General features: G+C 39.9%; 1 protein-coding gene across 1 annotated transcript in view; it reads left to right on the top strand.

Moving 5' to 3' along the window:
* Window positions 1-22,915, top strand: part of gfra1a (gdnf family receptor alpha 1a) — a gene marked incomplete at its 5' end in the record, with an annotated part of 96,416 nt that overhangs the window by 63,351 nt on the left and 10,150 nt on the right. The window contains 5 exon segments of the mRNA XM_014337854.1: window positions 6,465-6,643; window positions 7,552-7,724; window positions 10,343-10,452; window positions 11,139-11,273; window positions 20,535-20,716. Coding sequence (XP_014193340.1) covers window positions 6,465-6,643; window positions 7,552-7,724; window positions 10,343-10,452; window positions 11,139-11,273; window positions 20,535-20,716 — 779 coding nt within the window.

Here is a 22,915-nt window from a genome sequence, read left to right as displayed (position 1 = left end):
AAGGAAGGGTAGTTTTAAATTCACACTACGTGCAGTACAAAAACCCAATATCGCAACTAGCCTTCCTATAAGGTAAATAATGAAAATTTGAAAGTCATACAAAGGCCACCGAAGGCCATTAAATGGCTACACTTCACTCCAAAGAAAAAATAAAGGACAGATGGCAGAGGGGAGAGGAGATACCGGAAAACAAGAGCGATGGAAGCCACAAGAGAGAAGTCTAGAGATGGATGATTATGATGGAGAAAGAGGAAGGGAGGTAATGATTGGAATACATCCAGAGCTGCATGGATAAAGACATGAAAGAGGAGCACAAAGAGTGAAGAAGAAAAGAAAAACAGGGAAGGAGATTCAGGGGAGTTACAGAAAAAGAGAGAAGGAGAAGAAAGAAAAAGATGAGAAGAGGGGCTGAACAAGTGGTGCATGGGGGAGTACAGAGGTGGATGAGGTCAGGATTCGACCCTGTGGTGTCCCGTGGTAATTGAAATTAGACAGTGGGGGTGGTGGGTAGGGTGGCAGCGGGACTGGAGGAAACAGGCGACATGATAATCAATTTGAGGCTGAATCGGAAACATGAGCCACTGGGGGGGCCTCGTTCCCCCTACCAGGCCTCCAGATGGCCCCGGCCCCAACCCTGTATGGGCCCTGTCATAGCACGCAGTGTGTTTGTGTGTGTGCCTGTGTTTTGGAGAGACAATGCCATCTGCCAGGAGTGCAAAGGGAGTTCATTAAATGTATTTGCTGACACTAGGGGCGCAGGCGGGTATAAGCAAAATACTACAAACATGTTTTTGTGCATGTTTGCGTGAGGAAAACAGACATATTCAGACTCAAGGATGTGGGCAGATTGATGCAGGAAGGGTATGTATCCACAAAAACTTGATTCACACATTCACACTGCATGCAGTCCAACTTTGTATTTGTCCTAATGGGCCCTTGGGGTAAAGCCATGATACTGCGGCTATTTGTCAAAGCACCACGGGTCACTGAGGAGCAACTGAGTGAGTCTGTTTGGATGAAACCTTTTCCCAGTGTTACCATTTAGGTCATGTTACATTGTATTCTATCTCTCTGTGCAATGATGGACAGATTCTAGGATGTTTCGGATCAAGTCTCTGTAGGGGGAATGCTGCTTGTTGCTCTGGTTGTATGCAGATTTATTACAGCCAGAACTGTAAGTGAAGGTAAATTTGACTAACTGAACAGCCCCACTATACATACAACTGGCAATTCTCATACAGGACATGGTGTTTATGCTACTCCATAGTTACAAGCCAGCTGCAGGCCACTTTGCAACCCACCTTCTGTATTTAATAACTTAATCAGGGTTAAACATGATATTATTGATGCTAGTTCTGTTCTGTGTAGGCATCTTGCTGTTGCCTCTGGTTTTCCATGTGCACAAGAAAGCGTGGAAAAAACCCAGAACAGAGCCATGACAATACATCTAAATTATTGCACATGAATAAAGCTGTTCTCTTTTGAATATATTAGTGTTGCCTGGAATAACTAAATTGTTTTAGTTTACACAGATTTCAATTAAGTAAGCTAACACAGATACTTTGCCTTTACTACATGCAGACTGCCTTATTTGCTCATTCACCCCTCAAAGACCCACTTTGAGCCAGGAAAATCTTGTGTACGTTAGGTTGTCATGTTTCAAAATGCATTCGAAACCAGTCAAACACTGACTAATTGTTGAAAGTCCAAACATCTAGAATACCGTAGAACTAGTCAGAATTGTCACTTTCCTTATGGAGCAGATACATTTAAGTCTCATAATTCCAGAGCACATCAGGTGTGTTCGGATTTCACTAAGAAGTGTTTAGATGATGACATACTGTGCTGCAACTTGAAAGTGCCTGTCAACAAACAATTAAACACGGTTTAACAGATGTAAAACAAAGCCCAATTTTCCAAGTGCATGACCTATTTCTTGGCTCAGATGTATTCACAAACTCATCTGAGGGAATAGTTAGGCAGAAATTTGATGCTGTCTGAACAGGTGCCATATTTTTACGGTCCGAAAATCAGACAACTGATGGCAGAGGAATAAGTAGCGTGTTCATCTAGTCAGGGAGAAGAGTCCATGGGACTGTCAATCATGTGCTGTTATGGCGGATGCAGGCTCAGATGAGAGATATCAAAGCAAAAGTAATATATCTGATGAAAAGAAAAAGGAATTCAGAGGGAAAGGGTTCAGTCAGCTGTACCTCTATACATGTATATATATCGTCCATGAATATTAGTCCATGAATAATTCTAGTACTTTTGAAGCTAAATGCTAGGAAAAATCAAAAAACGATTCAGGCTCTGAGCCAGAGTAAGGATCCAAAGTACATTAAAAGCCTTTATTAAGGCAGGCATAATAGTTGAAAATACTAGCTGGCTTCAACCTCAAAGGGTCTTGAAAAGTCTTGATTTGTACTAATCCTACAACACAAGCTTTTTTTTTTTTCTCCTTCAGGAAATATTGCGTCCCTAACATTAAAAACTCTATTTTGATGAGAACACGTTAAAAAAATAACTTGTGAATCTAATTAGAGAACAAGAGGCTCTTTTTATACTTAATTCTAGTTTAGATCAAGCCTCCTAAACTGCAAAAGTCTTGGACTTTCTAAAATGAAGCTTTGTGAAGCTTTTTTTTTTTTTTAAGTTACATCAGTTTTTACTAATAGAGTTGAACATAAACAAGGGAAAAAACAAACCTCTTAAAGCAGTGCATGGGGCAACTACAGATTGGACACTTTGGAGTCAGGCAGTTGATCTGAGCAAGTGAAAGGAAAAAAAAGTTCACATGTTTGATTGTGTAGACGTGGGGGTGATACGGGGGAGTTAAAAGCACAAACAATCATGTAAAAGAAACATGTGACATAAAAATGCCATTTAAATGTTAGAAAAGCAAATTTTACAGTACTGGAAGTGATTCATTTTTCAGGTCTTTGTTCTCATGCTATATTTAAAATGACTATAAATGAAATGGGGTACAGTGAATGAATATCCAGCCTCAACTAGACATGCTGTCTCTAATCTTCCCTATAGATGTCACAGAACCATTCAGAGTGTAAAAGAAATACCTGAAAGTGACTGTGTCTTGTCCCCTGTTCCTGCGGTTAAGTCCTAATATCTTTAGGGGCTTAGGTCAGACTTATCATTATAACAGAAGTCATCTTTGAGACAGGGTTAAAACAGTAGCCAGTAACTGAATAGAAATTTGTCTTAAACATGGCTCTTTGTTTATGCAAATAAAACAGAAAGAATAAGATCATAAAACACTCTGTAATAAAAGCAAGATAAAAAAAAATAATAAATTCCTGGGCCTTTCTGTTTAGAGTTTGCATGTTCTCCCAGTGTCCTTGTGGGTTCTCTCTGGGTACTCCGGCTTCCTTCATGCAGTTAGGTTAACTGGTGATTCTAAATTACCCATAGGTGTGAATGTGAGTGTGAAAGGTTGTCTGTCTCTTTGTGTTAGCCCTGTGACAGACTGGCAACCTGTCCAGGGTGTACCCCACCTCTTGCCTTATGTTAGCTGGGATAGACTCCAGCACCCCTGGGACCCTAGTTTGGATAAGCAGATAAGAATGGATGGATGGATAGAATTTTATTATGAGTTGTTACAGTATCATGTTAATAGCAGACAAAGAAGAGAATGCACCTGTTTAGGATGATGTACAATAACACTATTCATAGTTTAGACATTTATACACACAGCATTAAAACTAAATTAATAATCAATGAAGCAATTCAAACTTGATTCCAATATAAAATTGTCAAAAACATTCAAACCAAAACAAATTGCATACATTGTAATTAATGCCGCCAAATGAGCCTGAAAACTAACAGAGGGAGGTGTGGACCAAATGAGGCAGGTCAAACAGAGAGGGGGAAAAGTCTTGTAAATGGAAAAGCTTGTTGTTTTTCCATGTTGGAAGAAAAAGGTGAAAGGTAAGGTGAAGGCATGAAAGCAAAGAAATAGTAAAAACTGGCAATGAGTGAGTCAGCACTGGTTTTCCTCTGAGTCGGCTGGAGGTTTTGGGAAGCATTCACCTCAAGGATCTCCTCCTCTGTAGTAAAGCAAACAGCACCATGTCGCCAATTAATACCTCACTGGACTATCAGCTCATATCCCCACATGTCTCTGGGTCCCTTTTATCTTCTTCCCTCTTTTTTCCTCCACCCTCGCCTTGATGTGTTGAATCTCATTAACACAGTTTGCTCAGGACAACACGGCACTCATCAGCCGATGGGTTTGTCGACTTGATAACAGATCTTACCATCCTCCCCCCCCCCCCACTGCAGCATCGGTATGTTTATCACGCTGGGCTGCACCCATTTTAATTGACGCTGTTATAAAGAAAAAAAATGCTGTTTTTGTTCCTTTTTTTTTAACCTAAGAAAATATTTTTAGGGGGTGTATAAAAATGTTAATTAATGGTGGATTGAGGACAACCCTGGCAATTAGTGCAGGCTGACAGACAGGCGATGCACTGCACTGGAGACTGTGACAAGTACTGAACCTCGACTGTATGCATTCACAAAAGCATGCCTGTTAGCCTGCAGGGCCACGGAGATGAAGGCAACTGTTTGTTACAGGCTAAACAGAAAGTGAGACTCCAAATGAGGTCTTCTGTACAATTAGCATAAGCATATGCACACATACACTTCCAAAGACAGAAATGGAAACACTAAGGCACACAAACACCGATGTAGGTTGAAAATGTGTTGCTGAGGTTATCTGCTTCGTTTGAGAAAACATTATTAGACTGCCGGCCCTCTGCTTCTTACATTGTCTCTGAGTCTTTTGTTACTTCTCTTGTTGAGAGACCTTTGCAGCTGATATGCTTCGGTTTTGTAATGATCTGTAGGTGTAATCTGTGTGCTCCATAGAGCTTATTAGATGCTGCATTTCTAGTGTAATACACGTATTGATTGTTAATAATGAAATAGGATATGATGTCCTAATGCAGTTTTTCCACAAACAAATTGAACTTTATTAGTTCAACAGCCCAGAGAGGGAAGCTATGCAACACTCCAGCTGATCTCCGTGCTGTTGGCTCAGCTGATGCCCTTTTATGCACCGAGCTTTGTTTAAGCTCCTTTAGTCTGCCTGTGGTCGCTGTTAATTTGTCCACACATAGCATAGATTTGGCACCTAGGCTAGATCACCAATTGCCCAGAGGAAGAAATTCTCACTCATTAATATACTTTGAATGGCATAAAATGTTGTTGGAGCAAATTAAAAAGGCCAGGCTTGTGTATGTGTTTGCCTGAGTAAGCTCTTACACCAGATGAAAATGCAGTTATTTTGGAACAGTTGGCTAATTGTCTTGGTCCACAATTAAAGTGTTTTTATGTGGAGCTGAGATAGGATACAACCTCGTTGACCGAAAACAAGCCACCTCACATGGCCTTAAAGAAAACCAGTTGTGTTACATAAGCTAATACATTTCACTTTTAATTTGATGATGTATTGCATTGTTGTGATTGTTTTTGATGCAGAGGATTCGTATGCTTTGTTCATTATACAATAAGTGTCAGGGGCTGGGTCTGTGACACAGCATATTGAGTTTATTTTTGTATTTGTGATTTCTTATGTTCAGTTGAAAGGATGTTAAGTTCTTGAGTTTTAAGTCTACTTTAGGTTCGTCTCCTTAGTTATGAGTCTTTCCTGTCCTCTATGTGGTCTGTCTTGTCCTCAGTGTTGTACTTTCACTTATCCCTGTGCGTTTGTCTCGCCACGTGTTTTATGTCTCAAGTGTCTAGCTGGTGTTGTCATGTCTACGTTTCTCATTGTTTCCTGTTTTAGTTTTGAAAAGTCTGGTGTTTCCATGTTTCATGTGTTTAGTTTTACTTCCCCCACAGTGTCATTATGTTTATTCCAGTCAGCTGTTTCCCCATGTGTTTCCACTTCCCCTGATCACCTCCTGTGTGTATTTAGTCTGTGTTTTCATTCGGTCTTCGTCAGGTCGTCCGTGTTTCCTCCTACCACGCCATGTCAGTGCCTGTGTTTCATGATTCTGCTCAGGTCATGTTTATGTTTCATGTTCTTGTTTCTTCCTCATTATAGTTTCTCAGGTCAGAATCTTGTTCATGTCTAATGTCATAGTTATCTCAGTTTAGTTCTCCTAGTTTAGGTTTTAGTTTTAGTTCTCGCCGCTTGTTCGCCTTGCTTTGCTTTCGTATTCATGTTTTTTCAGCCTAACAAACGTTTCGCCTTTTGTTTACACTCAGTTCCGTCTCCTTCCGTGTCTGCACCTGGGTCCTCCTTCTCACTCCCACACAGTCACTTTTATGAAGAATGTGACAATAAGTTATGCAGTGATAGCGCTTTCTGCTTTTTCTAGTGATCTCTGGGTTGCTTTGCATTAGCATCACATGCTTGATGACCTCTGTGATTATAACCCTTCTTTCTTGTTTTCATCCTCTCCTCTCCCCGATGTCTCCTCTCCCCTTTATGTCACTAGGTGAACCTGCAGTGGCCAGAGAGAACAACTGTCTCAATGCTGCTAAGGCCTGCAACCTGAACGACACGTGTAAGAAGTACCGCTCGGCCTACATCAGCCCCTGTACCAGCCGCGTCTCCACAGCTGAAGTCTGCAACAAGAGGAAGTGCCACAAGGCCCTGCGGCAGTTCTTTGACAAGGCAAGGCACTTCTGATACGAGCTTATCAAAAAACAAACAGAAAGAAAAAGAACACACACACTGGAGGTTTTCCAAATGACTGATATCTGATAAAAGCTGAATGTCCAGCACAAAGGACCTGCTTCAAAAGAAAGAACGATTTTGAAGTGCATAAGTTTGAGGGGTTGTCAAACTCACAATAAATAATCATGTGGGTCTTTTTGTTCAGGGTATGCTATTCCAGCGCCAAGCTTTGACATTGATTCAGTCATAAAACACAAAAGATGTTTTTGCTGTCTGTTCCATATTGTGAAAAATGATGTGAAGCATTGTAATTACAACCCAGCTTCTGTGATGCCCCTTTTTGAATAACTTTACTTGGCACTGCTTCTGCAAAGCAACAAGATGAATAAATAGAAATGTTACAGAGAAAGTGTGACATTGTTAATCTTTGTGTGATGTATAATTTTTCTTTATTTTATCATAATAGAGATGTCTTTGCGTAAAGAGCCTTGAGCGTTAGGCTTTTCTTTGTGTTGGAGATTAAAGTATCATTACATTCTCCTATTGTGGTCCGACTGTCATTTGTTACATCTACATTTTCTTTCAACTTGAACGTCAGATTTGATTGATGCTTTATTGAAGCGATGTTAAACCATCTTGCTGCAAATGAGCTGCGGCAAGGTGAGTTTGTACCGATAAATACTGAATAAAGTTAGGAGCAGTTAAAAAAAACAACAACAATCCATCAAAACGAATAGAAAACAGCTACTTCAGACCACATCAAGAAAGAAATCCAGAAAATGTGTCTAAAGGCACAGACAGTACAACATGTAGCGCAGAATAATGCTAAAATATGAGTAATAATGCGGGTCTTAATAAAGGAATTAATTTCTATCCTTAATGTCGTGGTTTCTTTTGCCACACAGGTTCCTCCCAAGCACAGTTACGGCATGCTATTCTGCTCATGCCCGCTCAGCGACCAAACGGCATGCTCTGAAAGGAGACGTCAAACCATCGTTCCTGTCTGCTCGTATGAAGAGAAACAGAAACCCAACTGTCTGGAGCTGCAGGCATCCTGCAAGACCAACTACATCTGCAAGTGAGGAATCCCTTTTTATGTCAATATGGTCAATAAGTACCAGATATACTGTAACTTGGATGCCATGTGATGCCATGGTTTTTTTCTGAGATAAATGCTGTGTGCTCTGGATATTAACTGTGTTTTTTAAGCTGGCATTAGATGTAGATCGACGATGTAGGATATGCAGGAAAAGCGATTTATGATCAACTGTGTAACTAGTTTTCATCATGTGGTAGCATCCCGCGCCTATCAGTCAAAACCATAGGCTAACCATGGCTCTTTTAAGGGTTACCCTTCTGTTTGGTGAGGACGCACTATATATGTGCAAGCTTGGAAAAAAGATCAGTATCATTTTGTGTTTTGGCTCTTTGATGAACAAGGCAGCTGCCTGTACACAGTGCACTGACATACTGTCGTTCCTTATATAGAGAAATGGAACAAAACCTCCAACAGTATAACTAAATAAAAAAACTGTATGTCCTCACTTAGAGGGAAATTTCACCGAAAGTGGCTTGCGGCAAATATGCTTTGACCTCGGCTTTACTCTAATCTTAACTCACAGAGCCTAAAATCGAATTCTTTACAGTGTGCAGACAAGCTTTCTGTCTGCAAATCTGAGGCAAGTCCCCACTTTGTGAAACACATTTGTGCATTAACATGCCCCATAGACACCTCTTTACATTGTGTAGTAGTCAGTGTAGCACCAGCAGTAATAAATTGTCTGCCTTTATGCCTCAAGTCTCAGACTCACACCCACGTACACTGTAGGGTTCCTGCATTAAGAGTCAGAAAAGAGTAATTCAGTGATGGACATCTGACATTGCCCTCACTAGTGTGTGTGTATATGTGGTTATGCAGTCTCCGGAGGATTGAGCCAGCAGTCTTGTGGGTCTCTGGGATTAAATGGAGGCATTAGGCATCATAAATGAGCTCCATTTGGACTGTGGCCTCAGGTCTCCCTCCCTCTCGCCTCACCCTCTGTCTCTGCTTAACAGCAGGCAGCAGTAGTAAATTTATACTGCAAGTTTCTCTTCTTCCGTCCATCTTTCTCCCAATGGAACTCTCCTATGAAGGACCTAAGATGCCAGAATTTAGTTTATTATACTAAGAATTCAATGTAAATTTTCTGCATTTATTTTTGTATAAGGTAATTTTTTAAAGTGATTACAGAAATATAGAAAGATACTGAATTTGGAGGGTTTTAGGACATTAGTATGGTGGATGCACAGGAAAAGGATGCATATATAAATACTTTTTTTTTTTTTTTTTTTTTATTCTTTGACTTGTCATTTTATTAATATTGATAAATATAAATCAAAAACGAAACGCAATGAATGGCTGCATTTATTTTTATGTTGTTGTAACATATTTATATATTCAGTCATTTATCTTTTTTTCTTCATTTTTGATTTTGGCAGTTTCAATCCTCCATACGCTCAATCCATCACACATATGCTCAGGGCTTGAACAACAGGTCTCACTGCAGCACGGCTTCCTCCCGGTCCATTTGTCAGTTAGCACAGACAGATTAAAGCCATGCATTTCCACAAGTTCCCTCACCATATGTCAGGTGTAGTATGCTGGCTGCTGTTGACAGCTCTCGCCAGGCACTGCTCAGCTCTGCACCAGATTGGTGTGATAAGACGGATCACACTGCAAGTGCAGATACAACCCCATGTCCAAAAAAACTAAGACAGGAACAAAAGAGAGAGAGGGAGGAAAAAGGATACACTGCTTTGCAAATCATTTGAACCGTATCTGGATGCGTGAAACTAGTATAAAGAGCATCTTAAATGCTGAAAATGAGAAATACTAAACACGCTCATTTTGAATTTGATGAATACAACCCAGGCTGTCCATCAAGTCCTTGAAAACCTAACATCTCCTGTTTGGCATGAACTTGGTCAAACTCACTTATATTACAAAGATCAACTTTACTTGGGCATTGTAATATTCTTCAATGACTTTTTTGTTCCTAGTAAATCAAACAGAACACCACTGAATATATTTCACATTTGATCAAATACTGAATTAAAGACGATCTTTGGTGTCCAGCTTTTAAATTCCTTTGAAGTCACTACAGGTATTAAACAAGTCCTAACAAACACGCACACAAATTAAGCACGAGTAGTTGGTGGAGACCAATTATTGCACATTCAGCATACCACCTTTGAGTTTTATGTGCCGAAACTGCACCAACACACCAAGATGGTTAAAGATGTTTGAGTCTGAAGGTGTTAGCTTTGTGTCAAAGAGCCACTATATCACACGTAATTTCACTTCAAATTGTGAATTCCTTGGGACTACAAACACCATTTCAATTTCACAAACCACTGCACCTGGTGCAAAAGTGTAAACAAACATTTTTGAAGGAGGTAAATGAAACAGAACAGACTGGGCGGAGAATAGTCCGTAGCTTCATTCATTCCAGGATACAAACCAGCCGCAGCATAAAGGGTCATCTTACCGCACTGAAGTCAGCCATTAAGAAGGCTAATTGAATTGAGACAAATGACTTCCAGTGGACACTAATTTCAACCGGGCCTTTTGCTGCTCATTTACAGTCGCATTGGCCATCTGAACTTATCTGCTGGAGCTATAATCACAAAATAGTTTTTGATCTGTGTGTGTTTTAGGTCACGACTCGCTGACTTCTTTGTCAACTGCCAGCCGGAGCCCCGCTCGCTGTCAGGCTGCCTGAAGGAGAACTATGCAGACTGCCTCCTCGCCTACTCGGGTCTGATTGGTGAGTTCGCTCGATTGTGACTGGTCAGGTTTGACTCGGGATTAACTGCAGTTTCTAAGATCTTGAAATACGAGAATTTGCTTAAGACATTGTTAAAAATGCAACACAGCTTTGACATGAAGAACCAAGCTGTAATTTTTTGTAGCTATCTCACTCACAACGTGGACCAATCCCACTCTTGATTTCTTCCCGACAACAGTTACTGCAACACTCGAGATTTGGTCCTCTCAAGTCGCCAAACCTGACCACGCATACACACACTGTCCACACAGCGCCAATTCATTCTGCCTACTGCAAAACAAAATGGCCTGTTCTGGATTGCAGCCAGCACAAGGGAACAATCCATTGGGGGAGTGAGAAATCACTGACTGAAGCTATTTACTTTCCCTCGCAGAGAGAGAGCCTATTCTTCACTCCACCTTCTCTGCATTCTGCTTCCTGGAGAAACTCCACCAGACTGCGTTTCTCTCGTAGAAAATAAAAATCATCACTGCTAAACATTTATCATCAACACAGCACGATGATGATACCTGATATTTTGAAGGCTTTAAATTTTTTTTTATTTTATTTTTTTAATTGGTAGTTAGCAGCTCATTCAGGGTTGAACAGTTTACAATAAAGCCTTGTTTATGGACCACATTTGTTACTGAAAATAATCAGTGAATCATTCTATCATCTTTCTCCAGGTACTGTCATGACTCCCAACTACCTGCGCTCACCCAAAATCAGTGTCTCTCCCTACTGCGACTGCAGCAACAGCGGCAACAATAAGGATGAGTGTGACAAATTCACTGAGTTCTTCACAGAGAACACCTGCCTACGTAAGTTTTCCTCTTGTGCTGCTCTACTTTGACCAGCTGTTATCTGTTCAATTTAATTTTTGACTGTGGATTAGTCTTAGCAGCTCTTCTGAGTTCTGTGTCTGTCCGTTTTCACCTACTCTGCTCTGCTGGTCATATTCTTGTTGTGCACTTTTATCCCTTCCTTTCTTTCCAGTATCTCCTTCTTACCAAATATATCCCATTGCCATGCTTGCATTGTTATCCAGCAGCATAACAGAAAAAAAGCCAGTCATATTGCACCAGAGTGTCTCAATGTGTAGCAGAACTCCTGCTCCAGATCTTTGACAGAAAGAGGCTTTTCCATCTAAACCCTCTTACGCAATGACTTTAATTAACAAACCTACTTGAAGTCACACATACGCACACACACGCACACACAGTCGTGTTTTCATATCTTAGTGGGGACATTTAATTGACAAAATGATTTCCCTAGCTGCTGACCCTAACCCTAAGCATCGAAAATGAATGCCTAACACCAAACCTTAGCATAAATGGACCTTGACACTAAAACCACTTTTTGAGTCTTAAAAATGTCTTCAAACTCATGGAGACGGGCAAACTCTCTCTCTCTCGCTCGCTCTCGCTCTCGCTCTCGCTCGCTCTCGCTCGCTCTCGCTCGCTCTCGCTCTCGCTCTCTCTCTCTCTTCCACATACATTCAGTGTAAACACACCTGTTTCTAACCAGATTAATATGGGTCTGTGCACATGTAAGCCAGCCTCACTTTGAGTTTCCTTGTAATCTAAACTGGTTCTGCTCCTTCTGTTTTGATACTACACTCAGTGGCAGTCAGCTGCTTCTTTCCTCCCCAACACAGTTTAAGTGTAATGTGATTCCTAATTGATTCCTCTACGGAGGTCAGGAGACAGGGTCACAGCTGGAAGACAATCTCCCTCAAGGACACCCATGCTGGATGAGCATATGTGCTCACCGAGCAGCTGGAAAATGAAGGCAGTGTGGAACTGTAGACTGCAGTTTCTGTAGCAGCCACTTGAGGTTGGCTCTAAAAGTGAGTACATTTCCACACATTCCCATGTTTAACCTCCTAGGACCTGGCATCCACATATGTGGACATCACATTTTGGGTTATTTAGCCCAAAAAACTCACTTTTGCTCTACAAGGGCCTGATATCCACTTATGAGGACATACTGCCACTGATCTATCGAAATTTTAAACGAATATCCTCATTGTGGCTCTCATTTATCTTAGAAACAAAAATCAGGTTAAAAAGAAAAACCTGGTAATTCTTACTTTTTACTTTCATCGGGTCCCAATATGCCCAAATATCAAAGAGAAATTAAAAAATGCATGTCGTGGAAGAGTTTGGGTCTTAGGAGGTTAAATACCCATCTTAGCAATATTAAAAAGCACATTTACAGCTGGTTATAAAATACGGGTTTGGCCTAATGGTGTGTAGATGTTTTTAAAATCCCTCTAGACACTTGAGTTGTGAGAGTGGTTGGTTTTGGATTACAGGTGTCTTGATCCAGGCAGGTGTGGGTGGCAGCTCTCTGCTAGGCTTCCTCTTTGCTGAGCCCGAACCACTTGACCATTCTGTGGTTCCTTTTAGAGTGTTTTAGATGCTGTTGTCACTTTTATGCTTCAGTTTTTGTGAGTGAAATTGTAATATTTCATTGGTTTGCTATTTTGCACTAATTGCCAGATATGTGTGCTTGAGTGTGCCGTCATAGGTATAATGCAACTAACAATAATAGCTTTACTTGGGAACTTGGCATGCAACCCTCTCGTTCAAATGTTATTCCAAAAAACTGACATGGCATGCAGAGGCTTCAAAATGCAGAGTCTTAAACAAATGTTTATCCTCATGGTGTCACCGTATTTCAAGAGAGAGGGAGAGCAAGGCAGGGCAGCATCATAAGGGGAAGCATAACAGCTGACTCAGGAAAGAGGAATGCAGGAACAGACACACAGTGGACTAATAACTCAACAAGAACCAGGAGGGAGCAGAAAACAGGTGAAAACAATCAGGTGAACTTAAAATTTGAAAATGTTTTCATTTAATCAGCAAAGATTTTGACGAGACAGTGTTGCCATCTCCTGCTTTAGTTATAAAGTATGTTTAATGTAGCTTCTGATGTGTGGTAGCTGGTATGACATGGGTTAAGTGTTGATAAAAACAAATCTCCTATTAAAGATTCCAGCTCTTCTTGCGCTCTGGAATTTTACTTTAAGACACTTTTAATTGGCATTTTGGTTTAAATTATGTCGGCAAGCAAAAATCAGTTCAAATTGCAAATTGTTATTTATGTGATTGAAAAAAATAATTAAACATATCAAAATAAAACTTGGTTGTTGTTTCAGTAATGCGGCCTCTGCATTGCTTATATAGTTCAGAGTAGGTTAAGAACCTATCCCAACTCTAACAGGGCAAGAGGCTGAGTACATCCTGACAAGTAGCCAGTCCATCAGACGGCTGTCATGTCAGCTTTACGATAAGAATGTTGAACTCTATAAATGCTAAACATGGTACTTACTCCCACTGTGTTGTACATGGTAACCCAGCTCTCATCATCACTGGTGAATGAGCCTCAGTATAAAAGTGGGGTTCCTTTGAAAGAGAAGTGGAGGTTCATTAAAATTCCCATACAAGTACATTTTTCAGGACTATGTCAGTGGCATTTACAAATAGCAGCCATTGTTGACGTGGTCCAGCAGTGTACCAGGAGGATTTGAAAGTTATGTTTCCTGGGCGGAATTGCGTAACTTTATAATCACATCTCATACGCTGCCATTAGCTGTGTTTCTGGTCACAGGGTAGATATTAATTCAATATTTAACTGTCCTTCAGTTCTTTTTCTAATCTCTGCCAACTCCCAGTGAGAATATCTGTCTTATCAGCTGCTGAAGGTCCCTCTGTATTCACCAGCTTGATCCTGATGTACAGTGTAATGTACAGTGTTTTTTGTTTTTTCCTGAAAAAGCCTCGAGTGGCAATTTGAATGAGTTAACACTACTTGCAGCTTCTTTGAAATCTTGTTCACGTTGTTGTTGTACAAGCAGCTTTAACCTGTCACTGGGTGAAAGTTGGTCTGAATGATGAATTAGTTTTGTGCAACATAGCACAGATTGACCACTATCTATTTGCAGCTGTCAAGATGTACAGTCACCTTAATTAAAAATTCAGTATTCGATTGATGAAGCAATCAACCACGAGACCAGTGTGGCAAGCAGGGTGTTCATGCGTGGGTGTGTGCTGTAGAAAGTGGTGTGCATTGAAGACAATGAGCTGTAGTCACAATGAGGGGAATGAGTTGGTGCCAGTTGTTCGGCTCTACATGAGCAGAGTGGGCGGTTTGATTTTCCTCTGTCAGAATGGCAGTTAGCAGATGAGAAAACACCAACAAGAGGCAGCCTCGTTTTCACCAACTCTTCTCTCTTTCACGCTCTCATTTGTCTTCTCCTCTTCTATTATCTTTTTCCCCTCCCTCTTCTTGTTTTCTCTACTCCGTTGTCTTTTTACCAGTCAGGGTTAACAAGGTTCCTCTGCTCTAGATAATAAGGGCTGCTGCAGTCGGCGTGCGTGTGTGTGTGAGTCTGCACCCAGTTAGTGCACGTGGGAGACATGAAACGTATTGTAAGTCTTTGCTTCTGCGTGCTGGCATGATTTTGTGTGTTCAAGTGTCATTGTGAGATTTCCAAGATCAAAGGGGGTTAACGTGGGTTAAAACACACCCTCTATATCTACTATTTGCTTTTATTCACTGGGGAAGTTGAACATAGTTCAAAGTGAGGAGGAATACGCCTCCTCTGACTCTTCATTATTAGTCTCAGTTCTCCCTTTTTCTTCACTGCTCCCTTATTTTTCCCATTACAACCCTTTCTTTTTCCCTTGTTCTCCAGCTCATGCTTCATCCCACTTCTGTCTGCTCATCCCAACTCTTTGTCTCCATCCTTTCATGCCCTCCCTCTTTCTGCTCTCATTAGGCTTGCTCAGCAGTAAGTGGAACTGACAACTCTGACGATCTTGACACACACCAGCTACAGGGTCATGGCTAGAAAGTAACTTGAGGAAGGACAAAGACTAGACAAAAAGACAGAAAAGAGGATTTTTTTTTTGAGCATTACATTGGTTTGTATCTTTCTAAGCTTCTGACTTCCTTAAATGTGTATGTTTTGTTGTGTGAGCTTTCAGAGTATTGAGGTTGATTATAGCACACACCTCCTTCTGCATTCCTATCCTGTAATTTTTTTATACAGCTTCTCGGTTATTGTGTGACCCACCCCCAGGTTCGGATCCGCTGCTTTAATATTCTCAAGGAGACACTGCAACTTTAATATTTTCAAAGCTTTTTTAGTGTAATTCCTCCCTGTTTCCTGCATATGGAAAGGTCACGCCGTCCAACATAATTCTAGTATTACAACAATCCGTGTACATGTAAAGTGAGATAAAGTGGTAATGTAGACATCTGCATGAGGCAAACTCATACTACTAACACCAATATCTGCTGCAGTGGGAAGATGATATCATGTTTGTTCTAGTGCACATTGCCGTTTGCATTGATGAAGGTTAAATCATTCTTTGTCCTAGTGTTTTAGAAAGGTTTATTTGAAAGGGATTTGCTACTTAGTGTATATAAAAAGGCTTCCGGTTTAATTTGACTCATTCATCTGGATACTGGAGTTATGCACGTGGCTGTTTGCTGTTTACTAGTCATCAGTTCTGCCTGTTTGAGTCACTGAACTGGACGTCTTGTGTTTGTGGTTTTAGTCGTTTTTTATTAATGAAGTTATATCAGGTATAATATGGTTTTCTGTGTGGTGTAGCCCAGCGGTCCCCAACCCCCGGGCCTGGGACCGGTACCGGTCCGTGAGTCGTTTGGTACCGGTCCGCGAGAGTTGAGGCTCAGGTGTGAAATGTATAGTTTTCAGGGTTTTTATCGGTTTTCAGCGTTATTTTGTTATCGTTTTTATCATTAACTTGGTTTTCCTGGGTCTTTTCACGTGTGTTATGAATAAATCTTCTTTTTTCGGTACCGGTACTAGTTTTATTTTGTTGTATTCATCCGCGACACCTTAAAGGCCAGTCAGTGAAAATATTGTTGGGCATAAACCGGTCCGTGGCACAAAAAAGGTTGGAGACCGCTGGTGTAGCCCACTCAAAAAGTCTGTGAATTTCTTTTTGATTAACCTGTTTAGTTTGTTACTTTGCACTAATTGGCAGACATGCTTAACAACCCTGCTTTCTAGCTTTAGCTGATAATTTAACGCTCTACGTTCTCACTGCAGCCATTTTTCTCTTCAGAAAAACAGCATGGGTGCATATTAAAGGCTGATGCTGAAACTTTAGAATGTGGAGTCCAAAACCAGCAGGTGACATCAAACTGGCCACATAAATCTCATACAGTCAACAGTATCTGAAAACTAATGTACTGAATATATTTTGTTTGGTATGCCACAGAGTCATTTTTATGTATCCTGAGTAAATAGTAGCAGGACTTCCATTAGCTCTGTATCAAATGTGTTGAGGAAAGCCAAAGGCTCAGTGTCTTTAGGTTTATTATGCAAATATGCTCAAGGATTGATGCTTTGCCCTTAACATAATACTTTCTCTTCTTGAAGTTTAATCTGTAGGAAGTGAAGTGAAACCATAGAAATTGTGTGGTAGTGTGTGAATGTCAGAGGTACGAGTGTGAACTTGCCCAGTGTCACCTTAGTGAATAATATGCTCGTGTTGGTTAGTGTGCTGATGACATTTTCACTCACAATGAAAGCTACACATGCTATTTCACATAAGTACAAAAAGGTTTCGTTTTTCATTCAAGATAAGAAGATCAAATATTGATTAACTGCTATTTTGCAAATGCTGGTAAGCAAACAGCTCTGATGCTTAAAATGTGGTATTTTGCAAAAATAATTTTCATAACACCTAGCTGTATTTGCATTTATAATGTTTTAGAGAAGATTAGCTTGTATTTTGTTTTTCAGTTTTGGTTGTTGTCTAATTTTGAGAATGGGAACTATTATCCTCATTGCCAACTCACGAGAGTGACTTTGCATGATGCACACATCAAAATCATCATTGGTTCCTTTTCCTTGTGCAGCCACTCACTTGATCTTCTGACTGAAAGAAACTGTTTTAGTGCTACTTTTGCACTAATGTTTAAAATGACTATATTATGAAAATCTGCTCTTAGTGTGATTTTAAAATGGAAAAAAAAAACTTGAATCCTTAGTATTTGGCTTATACACATACTGACCTCAATATTTAAAACTGTGGTCATGTTTAATATGCGCATCCACTGTTGTAACTGTAGATATATTTACAGATATTTGTATGTGAGCTCTTCCAACAGAAACTAAGGAAATATCAATAATCCTTTTTTTAATCTCTGAACAAAGTTTTTATTTATTTCTACAATAGCATGCTGAATAATTAGTCAAAGACGTCACCTTGCCAAAAACACTTCAAAATGAGTGGAAATGTCAGAGAGGAGCCAGGAAAAAACACAGGTTCCAAAACATTGGATATCTAAAAATAAGGAGTGGAGTGAGCACACATGCAGGTCTGATGTCCTGTGCCTTAATTTGACATGTAACCTGTTTTTCACGCACGCTCACTGTGCTGCGAGTGTGTTTTGTAATTAGGCCTTAGGTGAGGAGACAGACAGAAGAGACAAAAAAGAGCCCATCAACACCTCCAATATCCCCATCAGCCTTCTGCTGTCTCGACACAAAGCTACCAGCTACGCAATCGCATACACACACATCGGCGAAAAATTAAATATTCACGTGCTTGAGCAGAGCCGCACGCATCAGGGCTGCAGGATATTGACAAAAATTACTTGTTTTGTGCTGAATATTGCATCTCCAAAAATTAATGCCAGCCAATTTCTTCAGCTACCGCATCTCTTGTGAAATGTTAAACAAATATGTTGAGGGAATAATATTTTGCATTGTCACAGTCAAAATGAAAGGTACACACAGAAAAGGCATGTCTATTGTTATAGCTAATAATAAATAAAACACAATCATAGCCTTTTTTCTGCCATTATATGTGATTTCTACACTGATAAAACTAAACTAAACAAAAAAGTAGTTTTGTTTAAGTTGTGCCAAATCACAACAACGACCTTCACAATAAAGTTCTATAGAATCTACATTAATGAAAACATTATGCTGTTTGTCTGTGTCAGAGATCTTTCTCTTACCAGAGCTCACTTTGGCAAGGCACATCAAGTGAAGAAGCCTCTGGGTTTGCTTAGTTCGAGATTACTAGTCACATTTATTAAATCTGCAGACTGGAACTAACTCAAAGGTTCTTTCTAGGTCATGGGGAGTTCAATTGGAAATCAGTTTCTCAGGAGGAAGGAAAGGAAAGACCAGAGGAGTGGAAGATCGTGATTTGTTCAGTGGCTTCAAAGAAACTCTGTTTAAATCTAAGTCATTTATCTTTCACCATTTTCTTTACACGGACTATTCAAACAGATCAGAACAAAATCTGATTGCATAAAATTCCATAAAATATCCTTAAAATCCAGACTTTTCTAATGCATGTAGCCAGAGGTAAACATTTTGAGAACATTATCACCTTCTGAGATGCCAGGCACACACCAAGGATCCCCTCATTCCTCTTGCACAAGAAAACGAGTAGATTTGGGTCAGCAGGAATTAGGGGACGCTGTCTTGCTGTGTTCAGAAAAGACTACGAGGATTGTTTCTCTCAGATCTGATATCAGCCATTCTTCAGTTTTCACAAATTAATTTTGCTAACACGGCTGCTGGTACTCCTTTGGTCCTGCAAAGAAACAACCGGTCTAAAGGATGCCACTCTACAAAGGCCTGGAATTGAATCAGCAAATTTACAGGTCTGCAGGCTGAAACAGGTTCACTTGGTTTTTAGATCCTCCTTTAAACTGGTTATGGATGTGTCTCCATATTCTCTTTAATGGAGTGCATGTTTCCTGAACTACTGGAGAAAATAAAGCCTCATTTTCTCCAGAAGCAACAACATAGACTGGTGTCAGCATCATATTCAGATACAAGGCAAATCACCAGGCATATATGTATTAGTCAGTATGAGCTTTCTTACTATAATACAAAAAATATCTGTCTTTATGTATGTATGCTTATTTCTCCTCAAACCCCTGCTACACCATCTGTAGCTCAGCAACTAAATGTCATTATACTAATTTTTTTTTATCATTTTTATGTTCAAAGTAACAACATTACTGTGTGTTACATTACATCATTTCACAAATGAACTTATCAAGTCCAGCTGGGTGTATTTAAGGACTTTATGCAAAGTTTTTAATGTCAAATGTTGACTGATCTTTTTAATGTATTTAATGCATTGCAAGTTATTGCAGGTGCAGGTTATTGACATGTTATACCTTAAGGTACATGAATCTGCAACCATGAATCTGCTTTTACTCTCAAATATAGATCTTTTATCATTAATGAATTATTATGGATCTTTTTTTAAGATCAATAAGAGCTAGAAAAGACTGATAGGTTATTCTGCTAATAAAACACATTTTATTTTAAACTTAATTGCAGCACTTTATTTTAGCTCCCCTCTAAAAGCAACACTGCGTTTCTGCATTGATGCTCTATGTAGGCAATCAATTTTAAACACAGATTATAGTAATAATTTACACTAATATTTATATAAATTTGTCTCACAACTGCGTTTTTAATTTTTGACGTTGGATTTGTCAAAGAAAATTGCGGAAACCAACAAACCTGAACATGCAATATGAAAATACTGCATGCTGTTCATCATGCCGACATAATCACGTGTCTTTGCACATGTAAGTATGAATATTTGAGTGGGGTTAAAGAGCAGTTATGCAGATCAGCTCTTCCTTCCTTTACCACAGTTTTCAGGGTCATAATTCACTGTTGGAGGGAAGAATATCATTACGTTCAAACAGCAGCTCTGTAAGGCTCAGATTCCCTCTGATGTGTGTGTGTATATGCATGTGTGTGTGTTTTACATCAAAGCCATAGAAGGCTATTAATAGGGTTGCTAATGGACTCTAATGGTAAATAGCCACATCAGCACTCAGGTTTTTGACGGTGTGGTGAATTTATAATGGAGGGAAGTGATAACAAAACTTAAGTACCCACTAACTCTCCTATAATTGTGGTTTGGGCAAAATACAGTTTTACTTTTAACACGGGGATTATCGTGCATTTGAGCCATGAAATAACTTAAACTTACCTGGATTTGGTTTTCTGGACAGGAAACCTATAAACATTTCTTTTCTTCCCTTTGTAGGTAACGCCATCCAGGCCTTCGGGAATGGAACTGATGTCGGGGTGTGGCAGCCCATGTCCCCCGTCCAGACCACCACCTCCATCACCACCCCCTACCAAAGAAACCGTGAACGCAACCCCAACACCATTGACAACCACATTAACACAGACCCTGCAATCTATCACTTCTGCGGCAGCCTACAGGTGGGTCACACACGCAGGTTAGCTTGACCAGATGTCCCACATATCCAGCCAATCTCCAACATTTTTTATTGTGTCTAGTTTTCAAAGATCAACACTGCAGGAGCGGTACTATTTTTTTTAGTCTGGGTTTATCCAATGGCTTTGAAGATGGCAGGGAAGGCTGTCATCCTGCAGGTCAACCTGTCATCATCTTTTGCCTCCAATGCTGCCCCTCAAAAATTGCAAACTACCACAAAGCGAGCCAGCATGGAGTTTTCAGGGGGATTTTATAGAGGCTATCACAAAGAAAATTAAATAGCACTATAAGAAGGAAAAAAATGACTGCTGAAGACTGTAAGAAAATGATTCTCAGACCTTTTTTTTTCCTTTTTCCCAGTGTTATTTCTCAGTTAAACACCATATGACACCATACATGTGAGTCTCACATTTGAGGTTATACATATCAAGATTGAAACCCTCCTTCAGCATGCCCCAATTTTATTTTTTTTGCTGGATTCTAGTCAATGTAGCACAGGTGCAAGATAGTTTTACTTTGTAAAAAGGATTTTTTTTTTTTCTAAAAGGTATCAAAGTTTCCTTCTTTTTTATCTGACCTGATAATCTGCAACTCTTTGGTAAATGTCATTTCTCTCTCTCTAATTAATATTCTAAAAAGAATAATCTTATATAACTTTGGTTCATAATATTCTCCTCATTGTGCTAACCCCGCCTATAGTGGCTGTATGTCGTGTGAAGACCACCCCCCTAGATCCATGAGTACTGTAGTACAAATAAATGTGGGGTATTGTCCTTACTGCCAAATAGACTGAGAATACCAGCTAACATCTGCAGCTTTACTCAACATTACGATTCTTTTAATTGTCATATTGCCAGGTTGGTACTAAAAAGTTGCCGATGGGGATATGGAGGCAGATTTTCCTCTTAGGTCAAAGCAGAGATTATATTGTACTAAGTGGACAGGAATATTTTCTCCAGTGGGATTATTCATGTTTACCCCCTATGTAGATTTCTAGGCGTGCCCCTTCATTAACTGACACACTCATGTGTGTATCTATGCATTTATCCACATATTCCCTAATGTGACCTGTAAGGCTCTGAAACTGTCAGTCTGTCCTTTGGAGCAGCTTCTTCTGCACTACAGGAACAACAGTTATCTGGCTGACTAAATGGAGGGATCAGTCCTGAACACTGGTGACGGGCTCTTCCTGGGTCAGGGAGGAAATGAGGATAACACTGTGATTACCAGCAGAGAGATGACAGAGCCTCAGAGGGCCATTTCACATATAACGATACCACAACCCAATGCAGCAGCATGCAACTGTTAAAGTTATTGTTTACAGGCACTTTCACCTTAATCGTTTCTTTTTGTGAATAGAAATCTTAACTGTAAACACCATGTTTTATCCTTATCTTATATTTGCACATGATGTGCCTGTTTCGGCCGTTTCTGAATAGTTTTGGTTTCGTCTTTGTAATACCACTAAAAATCCACAGTCAGCAAATTTTAAAGAGGATAAACTCCACTTAACAAAATTAGCTTCGTTTTTAAAAACCCAGCCTTTGAACCCAGCCTTTCATAAATTGATTTTTTTTTCTTTTCTGCTGTTTGAGAGAAACTGAACAAGTGCTAGACAATTATTAACATTGTTTTTTAGACTGTTTATTTCCACATTCAGTGGACACACACAACATTACGATTCACTGGGAGACGTGTTTCTGGCCACCTGATAAATTTAAGCCTCCTTTGAGATCCTCCATCTTCTGAGGGAAATGACTGGGTCTTTAGCGATTTAAGTCAGCACTTTGGTTGCAGTTTGGTGCCGAGTTTATTGCAGCTTTTACTGCTGCTTTTTCTAGAAACCTGTTTGATGGGTGTAGTAAGAGTTCACCACAGTAGTAAAGCTGAGGGTTTTAAACCCACGACAAACTGGCCAAAATAAAGAGTGATAATATAAGATCTATGTAGCCTTGTCACTTGAAATCACCTATTTCTTTTTAGAAACAAAATCGATTATTTATGTTACTAATCCATTTAATCAACCAGTTATGGAGTTCAGAGTCACGGGGTCTCTGAACCCGTGACTGTTCAGCGTTATAGAGTCAGGGCAAGGTACGTCCTGGACAGGTCGCCAGTCTATCACATGGCTGATAAAGCAAGACTGACAAACATTCATTACTTATTAACATCTTCAGCCAATT

Source organism: Haplochromis burtoni, unplaced genomic scaffold (genome assembly GCF_018398535.1).
Source record: "Haplochromis burtoni strain Fernald_Lab_line unplaced genomic scaffold, NCSU_Asbu1 Contig_106, whole genome shotgun sequence".
Classification (NCBI taxonomy): Eukaryota; Metazoa; Chordata; class Actinopteri; order Cichliformes; family Cichlidae; genus Haplochromis; species Haplochromis burtoni.
This window is presented reverse-complemented; position numbering and strand designations above follow the sequence as displayed.